This window comes from Antechinus flavipes, chromosome 2 (genome assembly GCF_016432865.1).
Source record: "Antechinus flavipes isolate AdamAnt ecotype Samford, QLD, Australia chromosome 2, AdamAnt_v2, whole genome shotgun sequence".
NCBI classification, from domain to species: Eukaryota; Metazoa; Chordata; class Mammalia; order Dasyuromorphia; family Dasyuridae; genus Antechinus; species Antechinus flavipes.
This window is the reverse complement of record NC_067399.1, coordinates 277,216,090-277,241,697: the sequence shown is the minus strand read 5'-3', so window position 1 is coordinate 277,241,697 and position 25,608 is coordinate 277,216,090. Positions and strand designations below refer to the sequence as shown.

The 25,608-nt window shown below is 36.5% G+C and overlaps 1 protein-coding gene across 3 annotated transcripts in view; it reads left to right on the top strand.

The window, feature by feature from the left end:
• FRMD5 (FERM domain containing 5) overlaps positions 1 to 25,608 on the top strand; it is a 374,150-nt gene that overhangs the window by 290,907 nt on the left and 57,635 nt on the right. The window contains exons 2-4 of one of the 3 annotated variants that reach the window (XM_051977225.1): positions 6,265 to 6,369; positions 19,682 to 19,724; positions 19,947 to 20,025. In XM_051977225.1, coding sequence (XP_051833185.1) covers positions 6,265 to 6,369; positions 19,682 to 19,724; positions 19,947 to 20,025 — 227 coding nt within the window. The other 2 variants (XM_051977226.1, XM_051977227.1) reach the window with 2 other exon arrangements.

Below are 25,608 nucleotides of genomic sequence, written 5' to 3'. Positions count from 1 at the left end.
ATAATCAATGATACTGACATGCAGCACACAACAGAGAGTTTGTGGTGACTACAGAAAAAAAAGATGGAAACATCCTAGTAAGAGAGGGGAATCACCTAGACATTTCCTGTGCACACCTTGTGATGAGGCACACCTAATTCATAGAAGGTTATCCCTGCTTCAGAACCTATCATCCATGGTATAATTCTCTGAAACACAGAAATCTTTAAGAATTTCCAGTTTTTAAAATCCCTTCCTTCAAGGTTCAATTCAAATATAGTTACTCCTTCCACATCACGACTTTCTCTATCATAGTTTTGCTTCAGTTCAGCATAAGAAATTAAATGGGAATTTGGGAGGTAATTTTGTGGAAGCCACAGATGACATGTGAAAGCTAACAGGTGACATAGAGCCTATAACCAAATCCTTAACCCAAATTTTACAATAATATGCTGTAAACACCCCATAAAAGCAAAATAAAAAATTCAGACCTCTTCTCTGCTATAAAAAGAGAGCCAAAAAATTATATGCAAATATTCCACCGCACCCTTCAATGTGGAAGGTACTATCCTGACTTTCCCCTGCCCCATCTTTCAAAACTTTCCCTCCTCAGAATTCCCATAGTATTTTGCTGGACTCCTTTACACTTTAGTTCTCCTATGTATCACAGTTACTTGTGAGCAAAACCTTGTCTCTAATAAACTATAAGTAAATTTTTTAAAAATTCTATTTGATTTTAAACTAAGATTGAGAGCTCAGAACCTATCTCATTCTATTGTTTTCTCCCCAGTGCATAGGAGAGTACAGCCAATCAATCCGCAAGCATTTATGAAGTCCCTGCAATGTGCAAGACACTGTCCTAGGCACTGAGGATACAAAACCAGAAAATAAAATAGCCCCTTTCCTGTGCATATTAGCTGCTTAATAAATGTTTGTGAGAACATGACTAATATGGAAATGCATTTTACATGATTACTTTGGTATACATATATCACATTGCTTACAGTTTCAAGAAGGGGAAGGGCAAGAAGGAGAGAATTTGGAACTTAATTTTTTTTTACAAATATTAAAAAATTGCTTTAACATGTAATTGAGGGGAAATAAAATATTTGGGAAAAACAAATGTTTGTGAGATCATATTGAATCAAAGTGAATGTTTGGAAAGTCTCATAAAAATACAGTATGAGATAAAAATTACTCTCTCTTATGTCCCAAGGAATGTCAGGCTAGTGCTGAATGAGACAAGGGAGTTAGAACTCCCAAGAAATTGAGACCGCTACAGTATTGCCATCCATCACTGCTCTGAGCTCTTGTGATTCTGCTGAGTGTTTCCTCCCTCTTCCCAAGGCTACAAAAGGCACATATTGCATGTTTGTGTTGAGGGAGAGAGGATGGACTTAGTATTGTGAATTGGTTCTCCTGTCATTTCCTTAATTATTCTGTTAGCTTTAAATAACACTAAATGAGCAACATGGAAGAGCCCTTATCTTGTCCCGCAGGTCCTAGCACCTTTGAGAGATTCTGGAGTTAGAAAGTAGAACAAAGAAAAATAGCAGTTTCTTTCTCCATAAATCTACCAAGCAAGCTTTCTCAAAGCTTTCAGTTACACTGATCTTCCAGCAAGTGGGAATATTGTTGTTCGATTGTTTTGGCTATGTCTGACTCTTCATTACCCCTTTTGGGGTTTTCTTAGCAAAGCTATTGGAATGATTTGTTGTTGCCTTCTCCAGCTCATTTTACAGATGAGGAAACTGAGGCAAACAGGGTTAAGTGACTTGCCTAGGGTCACACAACTAGGACGTATTTGAGGCCAGTTTTGTACTCAGAAAGGTGAATCTTCCTGACTCCATCCACTGCACCACCTAGTTGCCTCTAAATGGGAAGGAAAGTAATTATGCTTGTTAGAAATAAGAGAACTTCATAAAGAGTCATGAAATGATTAATGAATAATAAGAAGCTGAAGATCTGACAATATTTAGGTTGTGGGATATTTCCCTTAAATATTAAAGAAAAACATGATCATCACCACTATCTTCCTGCATCATTATTCATGGAATTATAAATGATTCTGCATTCTCAAAGAACATGTTGGTGAAGTACCATCAGTCAGCAAATATATATTAAATATCTTCTGTGTGTCAGTTAATGAAGTGAGGTACCGGGGATACAGATACAGAGAATGGAACAATTTCTACTGTCATTCTGGAGCGGGGAGAATTGGAAATGGCATATCATGTAGTAAGAACAAAGAGAGAGTTTAACTTATGTGTATTGGGGGCTGGGAGAGACGATAACATATGGTGAGCCTGAATGTATAGAACATGAGTTCTGATAACTCTTAGAATCATAGCTTCATGGCCTCAGGGAACTCAAGAGGCCATCTAGTCTAACTTTTATATTTTACATATACGTTAGATTCAGTTATGTGGCTCAATGGGACACTGGAGCTGGAGTCAGAAAGATCCAAGTTCATATGTGATTTCAGTTACTTATTAGCTCTGTGACTCTGGAAAAGTCACTTAGCCTTTGTGTACCTCAGTTTCTTCATCTGTAAAGTGGGGATAATAATATCATCTACCTCCCAAGGTTGGTATATTGTAAATTGTAAAGTGCTTTGGAATATAGTGGCTTTGTACTATATAAATGTCTTGTGACATGTATTTTTACATGTATTTTTTATTTATTTTTTGTTATTTTTTATTTTTTTACATGTATTTTATTTTCATGTAATTTATATTTTATGTATAAATTTTATATATCAATATAATTTATTATTTTCATTGAATTATTAAGGAACTTGTCCAGGGTCAAACAGGATGTCAAAGACAGGATAAGTCCTACAAAATTATATACGTCCATCATCTGGAAATCCTAGTTAAGTTGGAAGGGGCTCACCACCAGGTTGGCTACCAGGGTGAAAAATTTTTCTCATAGTAACTCTTGAAAAAGTATTACAGGCTTTATGTTCTATGTTGGTAGACATTCCGCAACAAATCCAGAGGTTGTGGAATACTCTTGCTCTCTTTTTCCTTGAGATAAGTGAACTCTGAGAAATAATATGTGCTGAATATATTCAAAGTTTCTGTTCATGCATCCTCCATAAGGGAAACTTTTTTAAAATAGTTTTTTTTATTTTCAAAATATATGCCAAGATAGTTTTCAGCATTCACCCTTGCAAAATCTTGTGTTCCAAATTTTTCTCCCTTCCTTCCCTCCACCGCCTCCCCTAGATAGCAAGTAATCCAATATATGTTAAACATGTGCAATTCTTCTAAACATATTTCTATAGTTATCATGCTGCACAAGAAGAATCAGATCAAAAAGGAAAAATGAGAAAGAAAAAAAAGCAAGCAAACAACAACAAAAAAGATAAAAATACTATGTTGTAATCCACATTCAGTTTTCATAGTAGTCTTTCTGGATGCAAATAATCCTTTCCATCACAAGTCCACATGGTTTGTTCTTAGGCAATCACAAGGATGAAAGAAAACACCTTCCTTCTGGAAGATCCCCAAATGGGATCTCTGTGACTGTAAATCAGAGTGTACTAGATCAGGAATCAGCATATTTCAGAAGGACAACATCAAAGGATCTAAAATGGAAATAGAAAATCCAGAAGGGGAAGGAAGGTGACCAGGAAGAAGACCAGAGGTAGGGATAGTGAACCAGGTAGTTCACTACCTGGACAGGATTGGCTGGCATGCAATCAAAAGTGTAAGCAATGACTTTTTGTCTACAGTAATCCTCTTCCCCTTTTTATGGCAGCAAAGTGCATTTTCTGCTTCTGTGTCTGATGCTTCTGGTTAGTTTTAAGCCAGAGTTCTGTCCCAGACAAGGAAGTGAAGTTCTGAGGATATATCATTTAAAAACTTCAGCAGAATATCTGAGATGCCAGTTTAACCACCCCATTTCCAATTTCCACACATGAATTCTGTTAAAGAATTATTCTTTCCTTGTGCCTGGCAGGTAACAGGAGCCATTTTAAATTTATTTATATATATTTCAGAAAGGAACTTTAGCCTCTCAAAATTAATTGCAGCAAGTCAAAAATTATTCTTGCATGCACATTCCAAGAAGAAGGAGGAGGAGAGGAGCTGTCTTCCTCTTACAAAAAGTTTTTTCCAATTGAGTGGATGCTGATTAGCTGGAGAAGGGCTGAATAAATTGTGGTATATGAATGAAATGGAGTACTATTGTTCTATAAGAAATGATGAACAGGCTGATATCAGAAAATCCTGGAAAGACTTACATGAACTGACGCTGAGTAAAGTGAGAAGAACCAAAAGAACATTACACAAAGTAACAAGATTATGACTGGACTCTTCTCAGCAATGCAGTGATTCAAGCCAATTCCAGTAGACTTGGGATGGAAAATTCCATTCATATCCAGAGAGGAATCTATGGAGGCTGAAGGGGAATAAAAGCATAGTATTTTCACTGTTTTTTGTTTGTTTGCTTGTTTTTTCTTTCTCTTGCTTTTTTTTCCATTTTGGTCTGATTTTTCTTTTCCAACATGACAAATATGTAATAGAATAGCACATATCAGATTACTTGCTCACTTAGGGAGGGAGGATATAAAAGAGGGAGGTAGAAACATTCAGAAAACAAAGTCTTAACAAAAATGTTGAAAACTATCTTTACAAGTATTTGGAAAAATTAAATACTATTGAGAAAAAAATGTCTTTTGCAAATGTTGAGATTTCATTACCCTCAGGGAGATGGGAGTAAGCATTTTGCTGTTGAGAATAAGCACTTAACTTCTGTGTCCTTCATAATGCCTTCTTGATCTCCCTCAGCTAGTTGCTAATAATTATCTCCTTCCTCAATTAACTGATATTTATTTGAATATATTTTGTATAATATATTGCAATGGTATCATCAATTCCAAGCTTGGCTCATATCCAGGAAGACATGAGTCTTTGATGTATATTATCTAGATACTCCTGGAAAAGTCATTCTTGATCTTTCCAAAAACTTGTCTTTTCTCTAGGCTACTGATATCAAACTCAAATAGAAATAGAGGTAAGGACCTCTAAGGATAGTAGTTTTTAAATGTAATATTATTTGTTTTATTTTCTTTATTGATTTTGTTAAATATTTCCCAATTGCATTTTAATGTGTTTAGAAATACAGACAGAAATGAAGCATTCCCTGCACTTAAGGAACTCATGTTTCTACTAGGGAAAGCAACATGCACCCATAAATACAAAGTTAATTGGGAATGAGGGAAGTATTTGTAGTATAGGAATGAAGAAAGCCTTCATGTAGATGTATCATTTGAAGTGAACTGAAAGTCATTAACACAATAATGGTTTGAGTCATATAATTCACATTTCTATTTTTTCATTTCTTTATTTTTAATTTATGGAATAAAACAACCATTTCCATAACATAGTATAATGAAAAAAGATGATTGCATATGAAACTGCAGATCTGTTCTGTACAACTTGTTATTCCTTTTAAATATATAATAAAGTTGTTGTATAGATTTCTTGCCCTCCCCTCAGAGATGGCTATCATTAGGCACAAATATGTTTATGTGTGTATTTATATATACATATATAAAATACATTTACACATATATGCGTATATATGTAAAATCATTATACATACTTCTGTTTATCAGTTTTTTTCAGTTTTATGAGTGAGTTCATCCCATTCACATTCAAAGTTATAATTACTATTTGTGAATTTCCCTGCATCTTATTTTTACTCACTATTTTTTTTCAGCTTCTCTTTTTACCCTATCCCTGTTACTTTATCTTCTTTCCTTAACCCTCCTATTCTACCCACTCCTGTAAGTGTCCTTCCCTTAGTCTTTACTCTCTATCAGTCTAAATCTTACTATACATACTCTTCTAAGGGTCCCATGTCACTCCATTAGGATAATTCTCTATTCTTACTCTCTAATGTAGGACAAAGGAAAGTATGTATATTAACCTGTGCACTGTTAGATATAGACCAGTATGACATCAAAAAAGGACATTGGACTAAATGAATTAAGATTTACTGGTAGCTGGGGACAAGAACATAGATTGATGTCTTGTGTTATGTCTTGTCTTATCTTTTGTGCTTCATCTAACTCAAGTATCAAATTCTTTAAGGGTAGGCACAAATGTAATTTACCTTCTTTATATCCTTAGCTCCTAGCACTCTTCCTTGCATAGTAGTACTTAGCAAATGTTGTTGAATTAAAGTATTGAAATGAATTGAGCTAGCAAGATCAATCTGGGATTGTGTTGAAAGTGTCCAACCATCTCTCAATTACATGTCCTTTCTTTGCAGAGAGATGCCAAAGGCCAGTACCTGTTTGACCTTCTTTGCCACCACTTGAACTTACTTGAAAAAGACTATTTTGGAATCCGTTTTGTGGACCCAGATAAGCAGAGGGTAAGTCGGAATTTAAAGAATAATAGGAACTAAGGGAAGTGATCATTTTCTTACTAGTATCTAGACTTTTACCCCAAGAATCAGGATCCAGTAGTATTTACCCTTCCAGTAGGACATTATCTCTTAGAATCATTGAATTTTAAAAGGTGAAAAGGATCTTCAAAATCAACTAATCCAAACCCCTAATCTTAACCACTACAGAGTGTTGGTGATTGGCAATCTGGTGAAGTCTAGGGACCATTTTCAGAATTATGTTTTTGAATATATGCAATAAAATGCATTTAATTTTTTTCCCACCCAATTTCATGGACCCTGGAAATATCTCAACCCCAGATTAAAATGCCTTGGTCTGGGATTTCCAGCCAAGATGGTGGAGAGGAGGCACACAGCTGCAGAAGCTCCACGTTTTCTCTCAGAATCCATCTCATTACAAGCCTCTGAATTAATGCTTGACTGAAAAAAACCCACAAATAATTACCAAGAGAAGACATCCTTGAAATTTGCCAGGAAAGGTCTGTTTTTGCTCAAGGGCAGGGAAGGTTTTAGATCAGGCCCAGGCTGAGGGCAGGCAGCGGCAGCAAGAGCTCGGCAGGCAGCTCACAGCCAAGCAGACTGGAGAGGGGGTGGGGTGTGATCTCAGCCGTCCCTGCGGGGGGAGCTTTGTTGCAGGATTGGATAGTTTGCCCTGGCAGCGGGTCAGCAGAGAAGCTAAAAACACTGGGGGTGAAGAATACAACCCGGAACAGCTGGAGTCTCTTGGGACCTGGCCACTCCTCCCCCACAGTGTCTCAGCATGCTCTTGGAGTCTCAGAGCGAAGCGCAGCACAGTCTGGCTAGTGCCTCGCTGCTGCCCCTGAAGTCTGTAGAGGAAGCACGGTAACACCACCCAGCCCCTTCCCCAAAAAAAGCAGACTCTATTTGGATTTTTTTTTCTTTTTTTCTTTGCTAGTTTGTCTTTGATTCTTCTCTGACAAAATAAGCAAAAAATTGAAAAGGACCTTAACCCTTGACAGCTTCTATACGGATAGAGAGCAGACTCTAAACCCTGAGGAGACTAAAAACACACTGTCTCCAGGTGAATCCCCAAAGGAGGAGATCATCTGTTCCTCAGCACATATGACTCTCATAGAAGAAATTAAAAAGGCTCTCTCAAGAGAGCTAGAAGAAAAATGGGAAAAGGAGAGGGAGGCTTGGCAAGAGAGTCTGGAGAAGTCATCCCACTCATTTAAAGACAGAGTGGATAAAGAAATCAAATCCTTGAAAAATAGGATTAGTGAACTGGAAACAGAAAATAGCTTTCTAAAAAATAAAATTGGTGAAATGGAAAAAAATTCCATAGAACAAAAGAACTCAATTGGACAATTAGAAAAAGATATTTAAAAAATGAGTGAAGAAAATACTTCATTGAAAATCAGAATAGAACAAATGGAATTGAATGACTTGAGGAAACAAAAATCAATCAAGCAAAACCAAAAAAAAAAATCAAACAATGGAAAAAATGTCAAATACCTTCTTGGGAAAACAACAGACCTGGAAAATAAATCTAGGAGAGACAATCTGAGAATTATTGGACTCCCAGAAAAATATGATGAAAAAAAGAGCCTGGACACTATTTTCCAGGAAATTATCAAAGAGACCAGAAGTCATAGAAACAGAGGGTAAAATAGACATTGAAAGAATTCATCAATCACCTACTGAAAGGGATCCTAAAATCAAAACACCAAGAAATATAATGACCAAATGCCAGAACCCTCAGACAAAGGAAAAAATACTGCAAGTGGCTAGAAAAAACCATTTAAAATATAAAGGAGCCACAGTAAGGATCACCCAGGATCTAGCAGCATCCACATTAAAAGAACGAAGGGCCTGGAATATGATATTCTGAAAGGCTAAGGAATTCGGTATGCAGACAAAAATAACCTAATCAGCCAGAATGAGCATCTTTTTCCAGGGAAGAAGATGGACATTCAATGAAATAAGCGAATTTCACCTATTTTTGATGAAAAAAACAGAACTTAACAAAAAGTTTGATCTACAAATATAGAACTCAAGAGAAACCTTAAAAGGTAAAAAGAAATCTTGGGAACTATATTTCTACTATAAAGATGTATAAAGAATACATGTATACCTTGTTATAGAAACTAGAGGTGGAAAGGGCATTGTACCAGAAAAAGGGTAAAGTGTGGGTATTACATCTCATGAAGAGGCAAAGGAAACCTATTATATCTGAGAGAAAGAATGGAGGGGGGTGAATATAGTGGGTATCTTACTGCCATCAGAATTGGTTTTAAGAGAAAAATTTTAGACATGTTCAAGTTATGGTGAAATTTCTTCCACCTCATTGAAAAGTGGGAAGGGAAAAGTGAAAAGGGAAGGAATAAGCTAAGTGGAAGGGAATGCAGAAACTGTGAGGAAAAGGAGTAAGATAAGGGGAGGAACTGTAAGAGGGGGAAGGAATACTAAAAAGGGAGGGCTGTGAGAAGCAAGTGGCACTCACAAGTTTAATACTGGGGAGGGAGGTAAAGGGGAAAGAAGGGAGAAAAGCATAAACAGGGGTTAACAATATGGCAAGTAATACAGAATTGGTCATTTTAACCATAAATGTGAACGGGGTAAACTCCCCCATAAAGAGGAAGCGGTTAGTAGAATGGATTAAAAGCCAGAATCCTACAATATGTTGTTTACAGGAAACACACCTGAAACAGTGAGACACATACAGAGTAAAGGTAAAAGGTTGGAGCAGAATCTACTATGCTTCAGGTGAAGTCAAAAAAGCAGGGGTAGCCATCCTGATCTCAGATCAAGCAAAAGCAAAAATTGATCTATTTAAAAGAGATAAGGTAGGGCACTATATCTTGCTAAAGGGTAGCATAGATAATGAAGCAATATCAATATTAAACATATATGCACCAAGTGATGTAGCATCTAAATTCTTAAAAGAGAAATTAAGAGAGCTGCAAGAAGAAATAAACAGTAAAACTATAATAGTGGGAGATCTCAACCTTGCACTCTCAGAATTAGATAAATCAAATCATAAAATAAATAAGAAAGAAGTCAAAGAGGTAAATAGAATACTAGAAAAGTTAGATATGATAGATCTCTGGAGAAAACTAAATGGAGACAGAAAGGAGTACCCTTTCTTTTCAGCAGTTCATGGAACCTATAAAAAATTGACTATATATCAGGACATAAAAACCTCAAACTCAAATGCAGTAAGGCAGAAATAGTAAATGCATCCTTTTCAGACCATGATGCAATGAAAATTATATTCAACAAAAAGCCAGGGGAAAATAAACCAAAAAATAATTGGAAACTAAATAATCTCATACTAAAGAATGATTAGGTGAAACAGCAAATCCAAAGACATAATTAATAACTTCACCCAAGAAAATGACAATAATGAGATGTCATACCAAAATGTGTGGGATGCAGCCAAAGTGGTAATAAGGGGAAATTTCATATCTCTAGAGGCCTACTTGCATAAAATAGAGAAAGAGAAGGTCAGTGAATTGGGCTTGCAACTAAAAATGCTAGAAAAACCCCCCAAACACTAAACTTGAAATTCTAAAAATAAAAGGAGTGATCAGTAAAATTGAAAGTAAAAAAACTATTGAATTAATTAATAAAACTAAGAGTTGTTTCTATGAAAAAACCAACAAAATAGACAAATCCTTAGTAAATCTGATTTAAAAAAAGGAAAGAGGAAAATCAATTTGTTAATCTTAAAAATGAAAAGGGAGAACTCGCCACTAATGAAGAGGAAATTAGAGCAATAATTAGGAGCTACTTTGCCCAACTTTATGCCAATAAATTTGACAAATGAAGTGGAAGAATACCTTCAAAAATATAGCTTGCTCAGATTAACAGAAGAAGAAGTAAATATGCTAAACAGTCCCATTTTAGAAAAAGAAATAGAACAAGCTATTAACCAACTTCCTAAGTAAAAATCCCCAGGACCAGATGGATTTAATGTGAATTCTACCAAACATTTAAAGAACAATTAACTCCAATGCTATATAAACTATTTGAAAAAAATAGGGATTAAAGGAGTCCTACCAAATTCCTTTTACAACACAGACATGGTACTGATACCTAAACCAGGTAGGTTGAAAACAGAGAAAGAGAATTATAGACCAATCTCCTTAATGAATACTGATGCTAAAATCTTAAATAAAATATTAGCAAAAAGATTACAGAAAATCATCCCCAGGATAATATACTATGACTAAGTAGGATTTATACCAGTAATACAGGGCTGGATCAATATTAGCAAAACTATTAGCATAATTGACTATATCAATAACCAAACTAACAAAAACCATATGATCATCCCAATAGATGCAGAAAAAGCATTTGATAAAATCCAACACCCATTCTTAATAAAAACACTTGAGAATATAGGAATAAATGAACTATTCCTTAAAATAGTCAGGAGCATATATTTAAAACCGTCAGTAAGCATCATGTGCAATGGGGAAAAACTGGAACCTTTCCCAGTAAGATCTGGAGTGAAGCAAGGTTGCCCACTGTCATCATTATTATTCAATATTGTATTAGAAACACTAGCCTCGGCAATAAGAGTCGAGAAAGAGATTAAAGGAATTAGAATAGGCAATGAGGAAACCAAACTATCACTCTTTGCAGATGATATGATGGTACACGTAGAGAACCCCAGAGATTCTACTAAAAAGCTATTAGAAATAATTCATAACTTTAGCAAAATTGCAGGATACAAAATAAATCCCCATAAATCCTCAGCATTTTTATACATCACCAACAAAATCCAACAGCAAGAGATACAAAGAGAAATTGCATTCAAAATAACTGCCGACAGCATAAAATGTTTAGGAATCGATCTACAAAGGAAAGTCAGAAATTATATGAGCAAAATTACAAAACACTTTCCACACAAATAAAGTCAAATTTAAATAATTGAAAAAATATTAAGTGCTCTTGGATAGGCTGAGCAAATATAATAAAGATGATAATACTCCCTAAACTAATCTATTTGTTTAGTGCATTACCAATCAGACTTCCAAGAAAATATTTTAATGATCTAGAAAAAATAACAAAATTCATATGGAAGAACAAAAGATCAAGAATCTCAAGGAATTAATGAAAAAAAATAAAAAAAGGTGGCCTAGCTGTACCTGATCTAAAACTATATTATAAAGCAGCAGTCACCAAAACCATGTGGTATTGGCTAAGAAATAGATTAGTTGATCAGTGGAATAGGTTAGGCTCACAAGACAAAATAGTCAACTATAGCAATCTAGTGATTGACAAACCCAAAGATCCTAATTTTGGGGATAAGAATTCATTATTTGACAAAAACTGCTGGGATAACTGGAAATTAGTATGGCAGAAATTAGGCATGGACCCACACTTAACACCGTATACCAAGATGAGATCAAAATGGGTCCATGATTTAGGCATAAAGAATGAGATTGTAAATAAATTAGAGGAATATAGGATAGTTTATCTCTCAGACTTGGGTAGGAGGAAGAAATTTGTGACCAAAGATGAACTAGAGACCATTATTGATCACAAAATAGAAAATTTTGATTACATCAAATTAAAAAGCCTTTGTACAAACAAAACTAATGCAAACAAGATTAGAAGGGAAGCAACAAACTTTCACAGTTAAAGGTTCTGATAAAGGCCTCATTTCCAAAATATATAGAGAATTGACTCAAATTTATAAGAAATCAAGCCATTCTCCAATTGATAAATGGTCAAAGGATATGAACAGACAAGTTTCAGATGATGAAATTGAAACTATTTCCACTCATATGAAAGAGTGTTCCAAATCACTATTGATCAGAGAAATGCAAATTAAGACAACTCTGAGATACCACTACACACTTGTCAGATTGGCTAAGATGACAGGAAAAAATAATGATGAATGTTGGAGGGGATGCGGGAAAACGGGGACACGGATGCATCGTTGGTGGAGTTGTGAACAAATCCAACCATTCTGGAGAGCAATCTGGAATTACGCCCAAAAAGTTATGAAACTGTGCATACCCTTTGATCCAGCAGTGCTACTACTGGGCTTATATCCCAAAGAGATAGTAAAGAAGGGAAAGGGACCCGTATGTGCCAAAATGTTTGTGGCAGCTCTGTTTGTAGTGGCTAGAAACTGGAAAATGAATGGATGCCCATCAATTGGAGAATGGTTGGGTAAATTGTGGTATATGAATATTCTGGGATATTATTGTTCTGTAAGAAGTGACCAGCAGGATGAATACAGAGAGGCTTGGAGAGACTTACGTGAACTGATGCTAAGTGAAATGAGCAGAACCAGGAGATCATTATACACTTCAACAACAATACTGTATGAGGATATATTCTGATGGAGGATTTCTTTGACAAAGAGAAGATCTAACTCAGTTTCAAATGATAAATGATGGACAGAAGCAGCTACACCCAAAGAAAGAACACTGGGAAATTAATATAAACTGCTTGCATTTTTGTTTTTCTTCCCAGGTTATTTTTACCTTCTGAATCCAATTCTTCCTATGCAACAAGAGAACTGTTCAGTTCTGCACACATATATTGTATCTAGGATATACTGCAACATATCTAACACATATAGGACTGCTTGCCATCTAGGGGAAAGGGGGAAGTGGTGGGAGGGAGGGGAAAAATCGGAACAGAAGTGAGTGCAAGGGATAATGTTGTAAAAAAAAAATTACCCTGGCATGGGTTCTGTCAATAAAAAGTTATAATTATTATAAATAAATAAATAAATAAAATGCCTTGGTCTTAAGGAGCATAACGTGAATTTATTCAACCAGATTTTTAGTTTGAAAGATTCTTAAGTACTGGAGGAGAGTACAACTCTTCACCCCCTCATCTATCTCTGTTATATTTCAATGAAGATTATTCACAAAAGCATCATTCTTGAATATAGTACTTTAATCATATTATTAGAGAGGAATGAAGCTGAACATACTAAATTTTTCCCAGACAAAGCAGTCAAACCCTTCTTTGTGTGCAGACAATCCCAAACCTAGGAACTCAGAGCAATACTGTGCTAGTATTCAAGCCTCCCCCGCCATTGCTGCTACCATTCCTATAGACCTTCAGCTGGAGAAGGTACTTAGAGATGTTAGCTAGATCTTGCTATAACTCTGCTTCTCCTCAGTGTTCTCCACTTCACTTCCTGCTTTGTTCACTGCCACAGCTGCAGATGGCTGTTCTTGGCAAGCTTCTTGCTTCTCCTTCAGCTCCCTACCTTTTATCTAGCCTCCTTTCTCTTCTTCCTTTTTCCCTTGGGTCTGCCTCCAGCTCAAAGAGTGCCTAAGTGAACTATTAAAGTTCTCATGAAAACAGCTGGAGAGTGGATGGGAAGGATGGTTTCTTGCTGATTGCTAGTTTTTCTCCAACCCCTTTTACATTCCCCCAAAGTTCATACCATCTGGCTTGTATATCACTTTCCCCAGGCGCCTCTTTTAAATTTCCCCTCCTTCAGCTTTTTTCCATCCTCTGTTAGCTCTGAAGCTTAGATGGGAATTGCCTCCAGTTCCCTTCCTTCCCCATATGTCTGTTACATCAGAGGAGATCTCAAAGGATAAAGGAATTTATCTGCCCATTGCTCACACAACAACCTAGTGTCTTTTTAGGACCAGTGTTCTCTCTTCTCCAGCTCATTTTACAGATGAGGAAACTGAGGCAAAGAGGATAAAGTAGCTTGCCCAGGACAACTAGCAAGTATCTGAAGTCAGATCTTCTTCACTCCAGGCTCAACACTATCCACCAAGTCAACTAGCTACTTCAAAAAACTGAGAGAGAACCAATATTAACATTATCTATATAGTCTTATATTTTTATTTTGTTAAATATTTCCCAATTATATTTTAATCTGATTCCTCTCTCAGAAATGTTGAATGGGGCTTTAAACAGCCATTGAGACTGCATTGTGGTCTTGTCTCTCTCTCCTTTCTGTCTTTCTGTTTCTCTTTTTCTATCTCTGTTTCTCTGTCTCTGTCTGTCTCTCTAGTCTCTCTCTCTCTCTCTCTCTCTCTCTCTCTCTCTCTCTCTCTCTCTCTCTCTCTCTCTCTCTCTCTCTCTCTGTCTGTCTCTCTCTCTCTCTCTCTCTCTCCCCTTTTGTCCAATAAATTCAAATAAACCAACTGCTAGATATGTTTTGGGATAAGCAAGGGGAAATGTGTTACCTATGCAATACACAATGTCTTGCACCATAGTAGGCACTCAAAAACTTATTGAATCCAGTTGAAATTAATTATTCTTTGATAGTAAAGTCTTGCCCTGAAGTCTAGGATTTCACTTTCAGTATTGACAATTTGCATGCTATTTACTGATTTCAACATCTGCCTTCATTTAGAGATCTTTCTGCCTTTCAAAGGTTAACCCTAGTGGGAGTTGTGATTGAAAATGTTGTATGGTGGGTTATAACTCTTAGAGGTAGTTCTCCCACAGGGCCCAGATGTGGGGCAGGGAGGTCTATGAGCAAAAACACTTACTCGAGTCAAGAAATATTTTGTTCTTTGGTGTCCTCAGCTGCAAACAGATTCTGCTATAGATCACATTCAGCATTTTTTCATTCGAAGGCATCAAATTTAGAAAGGAATAAAAGGATTGTATAAACCTCCTTTATTTTCCTTCCATCCCAGACCCTCCTGCCCTCAGAACCCACAACCCCCACATTTTATTAATATACTTCATTCCTCCTGGCCTTAAAAATATATCAGCTCAGCAATAATATTGAGGATGTTCAGCTATTTAGATGAGATGGCACTTTGACCATTACCCTGAACAGATCTCATTTATTATCCTGACATAGACTTCCTTAGGATTGGAACATGCTACTGAAGCCACTTTTTGTCTTTTGTCAGAGATTCATGTTCTCATGCTTTACGGGAGCTCAGTCCATGTTTGTTCTTAATGATGATGAAGATGATCAAGACATTGTCAAATGTCTTGACAAATGATTTTTCATTTTAAAAAGCTGTCTGTACTAGTGCATGTCATTTTTGTGTTGAAGTGTGGAACAAATTGAGCATCTTGGCTCATTGGTACACTTGTTCAGAAATCTTATTTTATGTTTCTTGCAACAATTAGAATCCTCTCAGTCATAATCCCTACCCAGTTAAGAAAAATCCATCTGAAATACCACTCTTTCAGAAGGAATTAAGAACAGCTGCCCTCAGACTTATATGTTTCCTAAGCAACATTAACTGAATTGATATATGGAAATTTAAAGGCAAAATGTATTCCATAGCTTTTCAGTTGGGTTGACAGAAAGATCCAAAGATCACAGTGATGGGATTAAGACTGGAAAGGGGAAATCAGATTATGTAAGTAGATAGAATGCTGGATTTAGAATCAGAAAGACAAGTTCAAATCCTGTCTCTGATGCTAACTAGCTAGATAACTATGGGAAAAATCTCAGTCTCGTTCTATCATCTTTAAAATGGGAACTATAATAGCAGCCAACTCAAAATATTGTAGATTTGTAATTTACTTTGAGATCACTGAGTCTTGAGAAATTTTCCTCATTTTACAGATGAGGAAATTGAGGCCCAGAAAGATTTATCCATTAATAGGGGGGGAAAGTAAGCATCAAAGGACCCGAGTTCAAATCTTCCTTTTGAACGGGATTCTCTGTGTGATCTTTAACTTCCCTGGACCTTATCTATGAAATGAGGGAATTGGACCATGTTCTTCTAACTCTAGGTCTGTGATCCTTTGGTCACACAACTAGTAAAGGTAAATTCAAACCCAGGACCTCTGACTTCAAATCCAGTGTTTTTTCCTAGCAATCCATGATGCCTCACTCTGGGAATATAGATCTCGGTTACATGCACCTTAATCTTTCTTTCTCTCTTCAATCTCATATTATCAGAATAATTTAATGATGCTGGTACTAAGATGCAAACAAACAGCTCTCAAAAAGGGATGTTAGTAGTTTCCATTCTTTTCTTTAAAATAATTTATTTATGCATATATTTATTAGCTCTCCTCTGCAACTTTTTTTACTCAATGTTGAGCAGTTATAAAATTAAGCTTTCATGCTAAATAAGCATAATCCAGCAAAACAAATTCCTACATTTCCATGTCCAAAACTGTATTATGTCTTGTTCTTCATTTTAAGTCCATCAGTTCTCTGACAGCTAGGAGGTATGGTAGATAGTACACTGGGTTCGGAATTAGACACCCACTAGATTTGTGAGCAAATTACTTAATCACTGCCTGCCTCCGTTTCTTCTTCTGTAAAATAGAGATCATAGTAACACCAATCTCACAGGGTTGTTATGAGGATGAAATGAGAAAATAGTAGGTAAATAGTAGGTGCTTAATAAATGCTTGTTTCCTTCTCTCCATTCCTACCTCTTCCTCCTTTTCCTGCAGGAAGGCAGTAGTGTGTTTCATCTTCATTCTATTCTCTTTCAGATACTGAACAAATATATTCATCCAGTCTTTAAAAAGACTGTTGGATGACTTATGGAAATGTTTTACATAAAAATGTGCCTTCTTAATGGGGATGGGGGTAGGGAAGAAGGGAGAGTATCTGGAACTCAAAGTTTTAAAAAACACTTATAAAAATTGTTTTACATGTAACTGGGGAAAATAAAAATATTAAATAAAATAAAAAATAAAAACACTGTTGGCCTAGCCATTTAATATTTACCTCTTTTTTTACCCACCTCCTCCTCTCTCTATGATTCTCATTTTCTTGTAGCTTGAGTCCTCTCTCCACAAAGTTGTTTCTATGTCACTTTGCCCCAATTAATAATATTTTTTATTGTGCATTTGTATTAGCTCTTTGCTGATAAAGCTTTTCAGTCATTCCTCTATCTGTTTGTCTTTTTCTTTGTGTATTTGAATATCCCTCTATGGCAGCTACTCTCCGTGTATCCATTGGTTTAAAATAGTTTTGCTTCCCAGGCTTTGTTTGCCATTCAGTTCCTCTGACCTGGGAGTAGACGGAACTCCTACAACAGCCAGATTTCTCTGTTCTTTCCTTCCACACCTTGAAAAGCTGTCATACTTCTTAGTATAGAATTCCAGTTGTTTCCATGCAATTAAATCTTACAGCTTGGCTTCCTCTGTGAAGCCAGAGCAGCAGTGGGCTGTGTAATGTGAGAGGGACCTCTTAACCACATTGAACTGCTATAATAAGTTGCTTGCCTCACGGGAACTCGGTTCAGTGGAAACAAGAGAGCAAGATGTCAATCCAGATTATCCATGTAGAGCTGACAGCAGAGCCGGCTCTTAGTGGGTCCATTAGCTGCATGACCCAAGCCCACAAAGGAGACATGTGGGAAACCAAGTCCAGTCCATGCCTTCCAGCCAGTCCGAGGTTTCAGCCAGGATGTTATATCAGATCGGGCTTGGGGAGCAGGCGGGGACGGGACGCATTCTCCCTTCAAGGGCTTCCCAAGTCTGCCACTAAGAAGTCAAGGTTACAATTTGAACTGCTGTGGTTGAGACTTTTTGTATAGAGCTCAGAAATCTTGGTAAATTGGTATGGACACTAATTAATTAGCATTAATGCTGTACAGAAGGACAGCATGAATAATGGATGTTTGTGGGGTGCCCTGTGGACTATAGAGCTGGTGATGGGAAACATTTATAAAATAACCTGTTTCCTCCTTTCTAAACAAAGCGATGCTAAAAGCTTGGGGCTGATAGTTCTGCTGTTGACACTGGCAACTCCTACTCTATCAATCCAGACGAAGTAAATTCACTTTTCTGGAGGCTCCGGCTCTGTATGTATTTGTGAGAGTCCAAGTGTGTCGATCCCTGGAATGCCAGCATCCGCAGATTATTCTGGGCTCAGCAATCCGTGACTTTGGTGCCAGAGGCAGCACAGGAAAGGCACTTTTTTTTCACTGCTCAGTTCCCATCACCAAGGCTCTTCCCACCACCTCAGAGAGTCCTCTTCCTCACAGAAATAAGGGACTGCGAACATGGAATATGGCATATTCCCACAGACTCGGTTAGTGTTTTGGTTAGCTTTTACTAAAATATCCTTTTTCTCACACCCCATACCAAAATAAGATCAAAATGGGTATGTGATTTGGTCATAAAGGGTGACACTATAAGCAAACTAGGAAAGCAAGGGATAATTTATCTAAAATGTCCTTTTTATCTCTTTTTTTTATTCTTTATTCCAAGGATTGGCTCACTAGATAGGGGAGGGGAAGGGGTATACTCAGAAATGAAGATGATATAAAAACAAAAGTGATCTATAAAAATGAAAGGCTTTTTAAAAAATATAATACTCCTGTCAGCACATTCAGGAGCTATTACCAATAGCTGCTATGATCCCTTTGAGGGCTGGTGTGGACACACACACACACAGGCTTGCCACAAAACAGATTAGAACTTTGACACATTGCTTTTGGAAGGCTGTTGATTTTAGTTTTAATGTGTTCACATTTATAGATAAGCCCAGACATTGAGTTTGTGTGTGTGTACTTATATGTAGCTGCTGTTTAGTTATTTTTTGGTCGTGTCCAGCTCTTTGTGTCCAACCAGGGGTTGCTGCTCACCAGTTGCCTAATCCTGCTTCGTTGTTCAGTCACAGGACTCTTCATGATCAAATTTTGGGGTTTTCTTGATGAAAATACTACTGGAGTGGCTTTCCATTTTCTTCTCCAGCTCATTTAATAAATAAGGAAACTGAGGCAGACTGAATCCCACAACTAAGTGTCTGAGGCCAGATTTGAATTCAAGTCTTTGTGTCTAAAAGTCACTGCATCGCCTAGCTGCTGTGAATATAGAAAGAGAGAGAGACACACAGATAGGTACAATTGCAGATATATATATATATATACATATGCATATATATACATATATACACACACATATATATACACATACACACATATATGTGTATATATATATTACTCTCTAAATCTACATATAGGTATAATGTGTGTTATATATATATATATATATATATATATATATATATATATTATATGTGTTATCTAATAACAGACATGTGTGTCCCATGTGCCTATATGTATGTTTATAATATATACATGCAGATATATGGTGATATTCATAGATATGCACATAAACATGTAGACATTGTATAAATATATATATATGTATATACACATTCATATATATAACATGTATTATGTATGAAAAGAGAGCAATTCTCTTACATAGCTGATTCCTACTTCAGAAAATCCTGTCACCCCTTTATTTCTAAACCTACATGTCCCAGCCTTTATGATGACTGTTACTCTCTATCTATTTAAAGTGCTCAGACCAGTTTGTACTTGCCTTTCCTCTTGACAATTGTCTTATTGCATCTTCTCCATTTCAGCACTGGTTGGAGTTTACAAAGTCTGTGGTGAAGCAGTTGAGATGTAAGTATTCTTTATTGTTGCCATTCATTGGTGAAGGGCAGGCTGGGATGGTTTCCTTGCACATTCAACACGGACTTAAAGTTTACATCTGTTGTCTGTGTGTAAGTTGGCTCTAAAAGCCTGGATTTTTTTCCTAATAGAGTAATGGTTTATCCCCATGGATAGGGGACACATTCATTTCCTGAGCTTGTCATTCCTGATGGTCACCTGCTTTTTTTGCAGCCCAGCCTCCATTCACCATGTGTTTCCGAGTGAAGTTTTACCCCGCAGACCCAGCTGCACTGAGAGAAGAAATAACTAGGTGAGGCTGCATACAAGACTGATTAAACTGGAGTCTACAAACTTTTTAATAAATAAATAGATAAGTGTATTTCAATATAGTTGGTTTGTATAGCCTATGTATTTTATTTTATGTATTTATAAATGTGATCCCATTGACTTTATAGAAGAGATCATAGGTTTCACTGCCAGGGGAAGCTAGGATACAAAAAGGTAAAACCCCTCCCACTGCATCTACCCTCTCCAGTGGTCCCTGCTCTTTCCACAACCTGGGCCTGTTCAAAGAAGAAAGGAAAAGCCCTTCACTCTTAAAATCCAGGAGTTCTTATTTACACCTAACCTCAGTTCCTCCCTACTTTCATTTCAGTGGAAATCGAATTCAGCTAGTTCCTTTCTTAGGGAACAGCTAAAGGGGATAGTGATATTTAACCTTGGATTGATCGGTAATACTGATACTTGAAGTGGCTGACTGATTAAAAGTATTTCCTCATGACCAAGGAGGAATGATGGTGACCAGTAGATTCTGTAGATATTTCTGTGAAAGACATTTGTTTTCTAAAAATAAAATGAACTCTTGGGCTGTCATAATGAGTATGCTTATAAAATTCCAATATATAACTTTGAAAGACAAACTGGCAACTAGTATATAATTTAAATCCAAGGGAGTGAGGAATCTCCATGAAAAACTGTGTAATGTGATTATTGTTTCTATAAAAGTGAAGGGAAATGTCTGGGTTTAAGCACCTATACAGGAGAGCAAGTTGAACAAATGAATCCTGGATCCTACCTTGTATTTCTCTTGACTGAATTCTCAACCTACCGGGTATCAGCCTATTTAGAGCTGTACCAGGAAAAACTTCAAAATCTATGAATATGGCTTAATTTATTGGTTGGAAACCCCTATTTTGTAGATTCCTTATCTTCTCTTGGCTCAGTAGAATTTAAGTTCCTTGAGGACAGACAGGAACTTTGTATTTAGAGTACCCAGTATATAGTGAGTACCTAATAAGTAGGTACTTATTCAAGCCCAGGCTTGAAGTGCAGAGGGTCCTTCCTGTCCCTCTCAGATCAGCACAAGACCTTGGATCTCCAGCTTGGGCTGCTTCCCTATTCCTTAGGAAAAAATCCCAAGGGCTCACTGAATTAATTCCAAACTTGGTGCTGACACCTCATTAACTTAGCTCAAGATTTTCAAGTTGATGAGATCCTCCAGCCTCAGCCTCCCCAGGAGCAGAAATTATAGGCGTGAGCCTCCACTGCGTAGCATTCTTACTCTTGGTTGAGTTGAGAGATAATGTTGCTGGCTTTACACCAGGTAAAGAAAGTACATTTCATATCAGAATTCTCAATTTATTCTCAATTGCTTGGGATGAGGGGAGGAACAAAATTGAGAGTGTAGCGACAAGAAGGCATTGAACCAGCATTGATTGCAGCCTCTGCACAATGTAGTGTAATGAGGTTAATGAGGCTAAAAACTCACCACCCATGGGCCAAATTGTCGATCAGTTTCTCTCACTTCTCTAGGCTGTTTCTCAAACGAGTACATACGACCATTGTAGTCACTGGCCCTCCGGTCTTTATATCTTCCTCACACCTTCCATAGCCTGTAGTGTCTTAGCATATCTTTCAGGCCCAGGATGATCTTCAGACCAGATCACATTCAAGCAGAAGGCGTTTCCTGAGAAAGATAGCGTAGGTTCTTGTGACCCACAGAGTTGTAGGGTATTTGTGTGGTTCATCGTGATCATATTCATGAGAAACTTTCATAGAGAAAAAATTAGTGGTCTGGAATATTGCCGTAACCTTCCAATGAGCGTCCCTGCCCCAAGTTTCTCTCCCTCCAGCCCGCTTCATACAGGTACCTCTACTCAAGTGTCATTTCACCACCACATCTGGAATCCCTCATTACTTCTGTCTTATAGAATCCCTAGCTTCTTTTAAAATACAGTTTAGGCGTCACCTCCAACATGAGATCTTTTCTCATCTCTCCAGTTATTGGCACTCTCTAACTCTTAAAATTATTTTGTGTAAAGTACATATTTGTATATGTTTTCCATGGATATCCACGTGAGTCTGTCTAGATATGGCTTCCAAGGAAATATGAATAGATATCTTTAATCTCTTCTACCCTCCCTTCCCCAAGATAGACTTTAATAATTCCTGCTAGAAGAGAAAATATATCCTATATATTTTATTTTATGCATTTATAAATGTGATTCCATTGGTTTCATAAAAGAGATCATAGGTTTCACTACCAGAAGAGGTAGTCCCTTGCTGCAGATACCTTCTCCAGGGATCCCTGCTCTTTGGACAACCTGGGCCTGTTCAGAGGAGAAAGGAAAAGGAGGCACTAAACCAGTTAAGCCCTTCACCTCTTAAAAACCTTTTATTGAAGGACATCACTGATAATGAGATTGCATTGACTCTCCTCTAGGTCAGATCCCACTCAGCCTTGCCAATCTCCTTTCTCTTCTGGAGAAGGGAGGGTAGAAGAGATTAGAGATATCTATCTATTCATGTCTCCTTGGAAGTCATATTTAGACTGACCCATGTGGATACCCATAACCTACATGGAAACACATATAATATAGAATGGAAAAGCCCCTTGTGTTCTCCTCAACCTTGAGTGCAGACAGATCCTTTTGTCTAGAAAGTCCAAGGCTAGAAGTGGATTGGTATATCTGGGGATAGTCTGAGTAGAGATAATTCTCTATGCAAGCATTACTCTGTGCCCCACTGACCACCTATGGTTTCAAATTGCATCTAAACTGGGACCCATCACTATGATCATCTTTGATCTAAGAGAAATGACTAAATGACCATCCTTTTATTAATAACCTGCTGCCCTTACTAACAAAGTGATTAAATTACCCAGAAAAACAAAACAAAGCAATAAAACTCATAAAACTGAAAAAAATTCTTGACCAAAGTTTGAGATGTTTCACTTTGGATAATTAAGAAATGATCCGATAGTTCCACAGCATACATGTTAATTATGGCTTTTGAGGTCATTAGAACTGAACACTGATGTAAAGCTCATTCAATTCAGCAACTATTAAGAACCTTCTTTGTATCTGGAGTGCTTTGAATAAGGACAATGACTAGATCTGTGATTTCACTGATATAAGAAACACCCAAGTTAGGAAACTCCCTCTATCAAGGCAGAGTGACACCTTCTCTGTGACTTAAGAGCATTAAAAAGTTAAGGGAGTCAGTGTTCAGTCAGCAGTTCAGTGCACAGAAATGTAGAAAGCATCCATTTCAGCATGGGAAATGACCTCTTCAAGTACACATAGGAAAGAAAAGGGAAAATGAAATTGTAGAATATGGCTGAAGTACCAAAAATATAAAGGAAAGCAATATAAAATAAGACTGGAAAGATAGTTTGAATTTGCTACAAATAGTTTTAAATTGCTGATGTGTGTGAGTTTATTAGAATAATAGAACTTCCCAGGAAAAACTGTGGAAATGATAAGTGGGGATGAATGTGGGAGGTGACCTATCTGAATTTGGTAGTACAACTTACCTCCTCCTACTTTCCATTTGATGTTTTTCATAAAAACAGATTTCAGAAATTCAGACAGATGCTAAGTTTGATGGCCTCAGAATCTAAAATGGAAGGTGATCCACAACCTATAGCAGGTTCTAAAAGGCAGGATTTTTACTAGATTATATCAAATAATACCTTTGAGGGAAAATAGGTGAATAAGGAGCATCTAGTAAATCCATCTGATAGAACAAGGAATCCCAATAAACTTTGGATAGAAAATACCATCTGCATCCAGAAAAAGGACTATGGAGATTGAATGTAAATCAACACATGCCATGTTCACTTCTTTTTTCTGTTTTTTTTCCTCTTTCCCTTTTGTTCTGATTTTGCTCTCCCAACATGATTCATCCAGAAATGTGTATTTAAAAAGTTAATAAACATTTTAAGAAATATGTAAAATTAAATTAAAAAAGAACAAGGAATACTTAAGTATAATTAAATATTGAAATTATTTATTCAAAAGTTGGAATCAGTTAGTCATCAAGTATTTATTAAGCACCAACTATGTACCAAGGACTGTGCTAGGTGCTAAGGATATAGATACAAAGGAATGAAACAATTTCTACTAAAAAAAAAAAAGAAGCTTATATTCTGAAAGGCCTATAATCAAAGCAAAATATGAATTTGTGGAACGACTCTATAAGAATAGGATTAAAGGCCAGGATGATGAGGTGCTTGAAAAATAAAAATGCTAAAATCAAAAGGGCATTTAAAGTGTATTCAAAACAAAAAGAACAAAAAGGACTTGCCGTGTTGCTTTGAGGGAGAAAGGACATCTCAAGTTTCTGTTTTCATTCCATTTTTTCTTCTCTTGGCACAGTAGTGAGAGAACTAGATCTCAAGTGAGGAAGACCTGCGTTCAAATTTAGCCTAAGACATTTACTAGCTTTGCAATTATGCAAATAACTTAGCCTCTCCCTTAGTTTCCCCCTTTATGAAATAGAAATAATATAGTGTCTATCTCTCTGGGATTTTATGAGAATAAAATGAAGTAATATTTGTAATGCACTTCGCAAACTCTAAGATGCTATATAAATGCATGTTGTTATTATAAAGGGAAAGAATCTTTAAACTGGTAAGGTTAGGATAAGCATAGTTAAAGGTAATTTTGAAATTCAAGAGAGATTAGGAAAGAACCCCACTTCAAGTCCCCTTTAATTAAAATAATCTATAGAGTTCATTGCTGACCTGTCTTTTTTAAACTGAGGATGATGAAAAATATGGTAGAAGACTAGAGATAAGCTATCCCCATTTTCAAAAAAGAAGGAGGAAATTATATTACAGAAACCACAGATCAATTAGCTTAATATTGACTCTTAGCAAATTTCTAAAACAGATTAATAAGAAGAATGACTTTTGAGTACCCAGAAGGAATACAAGTAATCACTAAGAGTCATCATGGATTCATTAAGAACAAATCATGCCAGATTAACTTTATTGGGATTTTTTAAATAGGGGTACCAGACTGGTAGATTAGAAAAATTGTATAGACATAATAGACAAAATAGATTTCAGGAAGGCTTTTAAGAAATTCTCTCAAGATAACTTCGTAATGAAGATGAGAACGTTTGGATGGATAATGAGACAGTTACTTGGAGGCAGCTGGGTGGTACTGGTGGCAGAGTGCTGGGCCTAGAGCAGAAAGAACTCAGTTCAAATGCAGCTTCAGATACTTATTATCTATATTATCCTAGATGAATCATTTACTTTTAGTCTACCTCAGTTTCCTTCTCTGTAAAAAATGGAGGAAATGATAGCACTTATCTCCCATGTTTTATAAAGATAAAATGAGATAATTTTAAAGTATTTTGTAAACCTTAAAGTGCTATAAAAATATTATTATCATTGTTATTATAATTAAGCTTTGAAACCTCCTTGAAAGTAGGGATTTCTTTTGTTTCTCTTCCAGTGTCTAGCACAATACATTCTAAGTGTTTAATAAATGTTTTTGTTGAATATATCTCTATGTCGCCTATAGTTAATTGTGAAGGAAAGTCCATGATAAACTGCCATCTAAATGTGAGTGATTAGTATTATTATTATTGTCTTTATAGA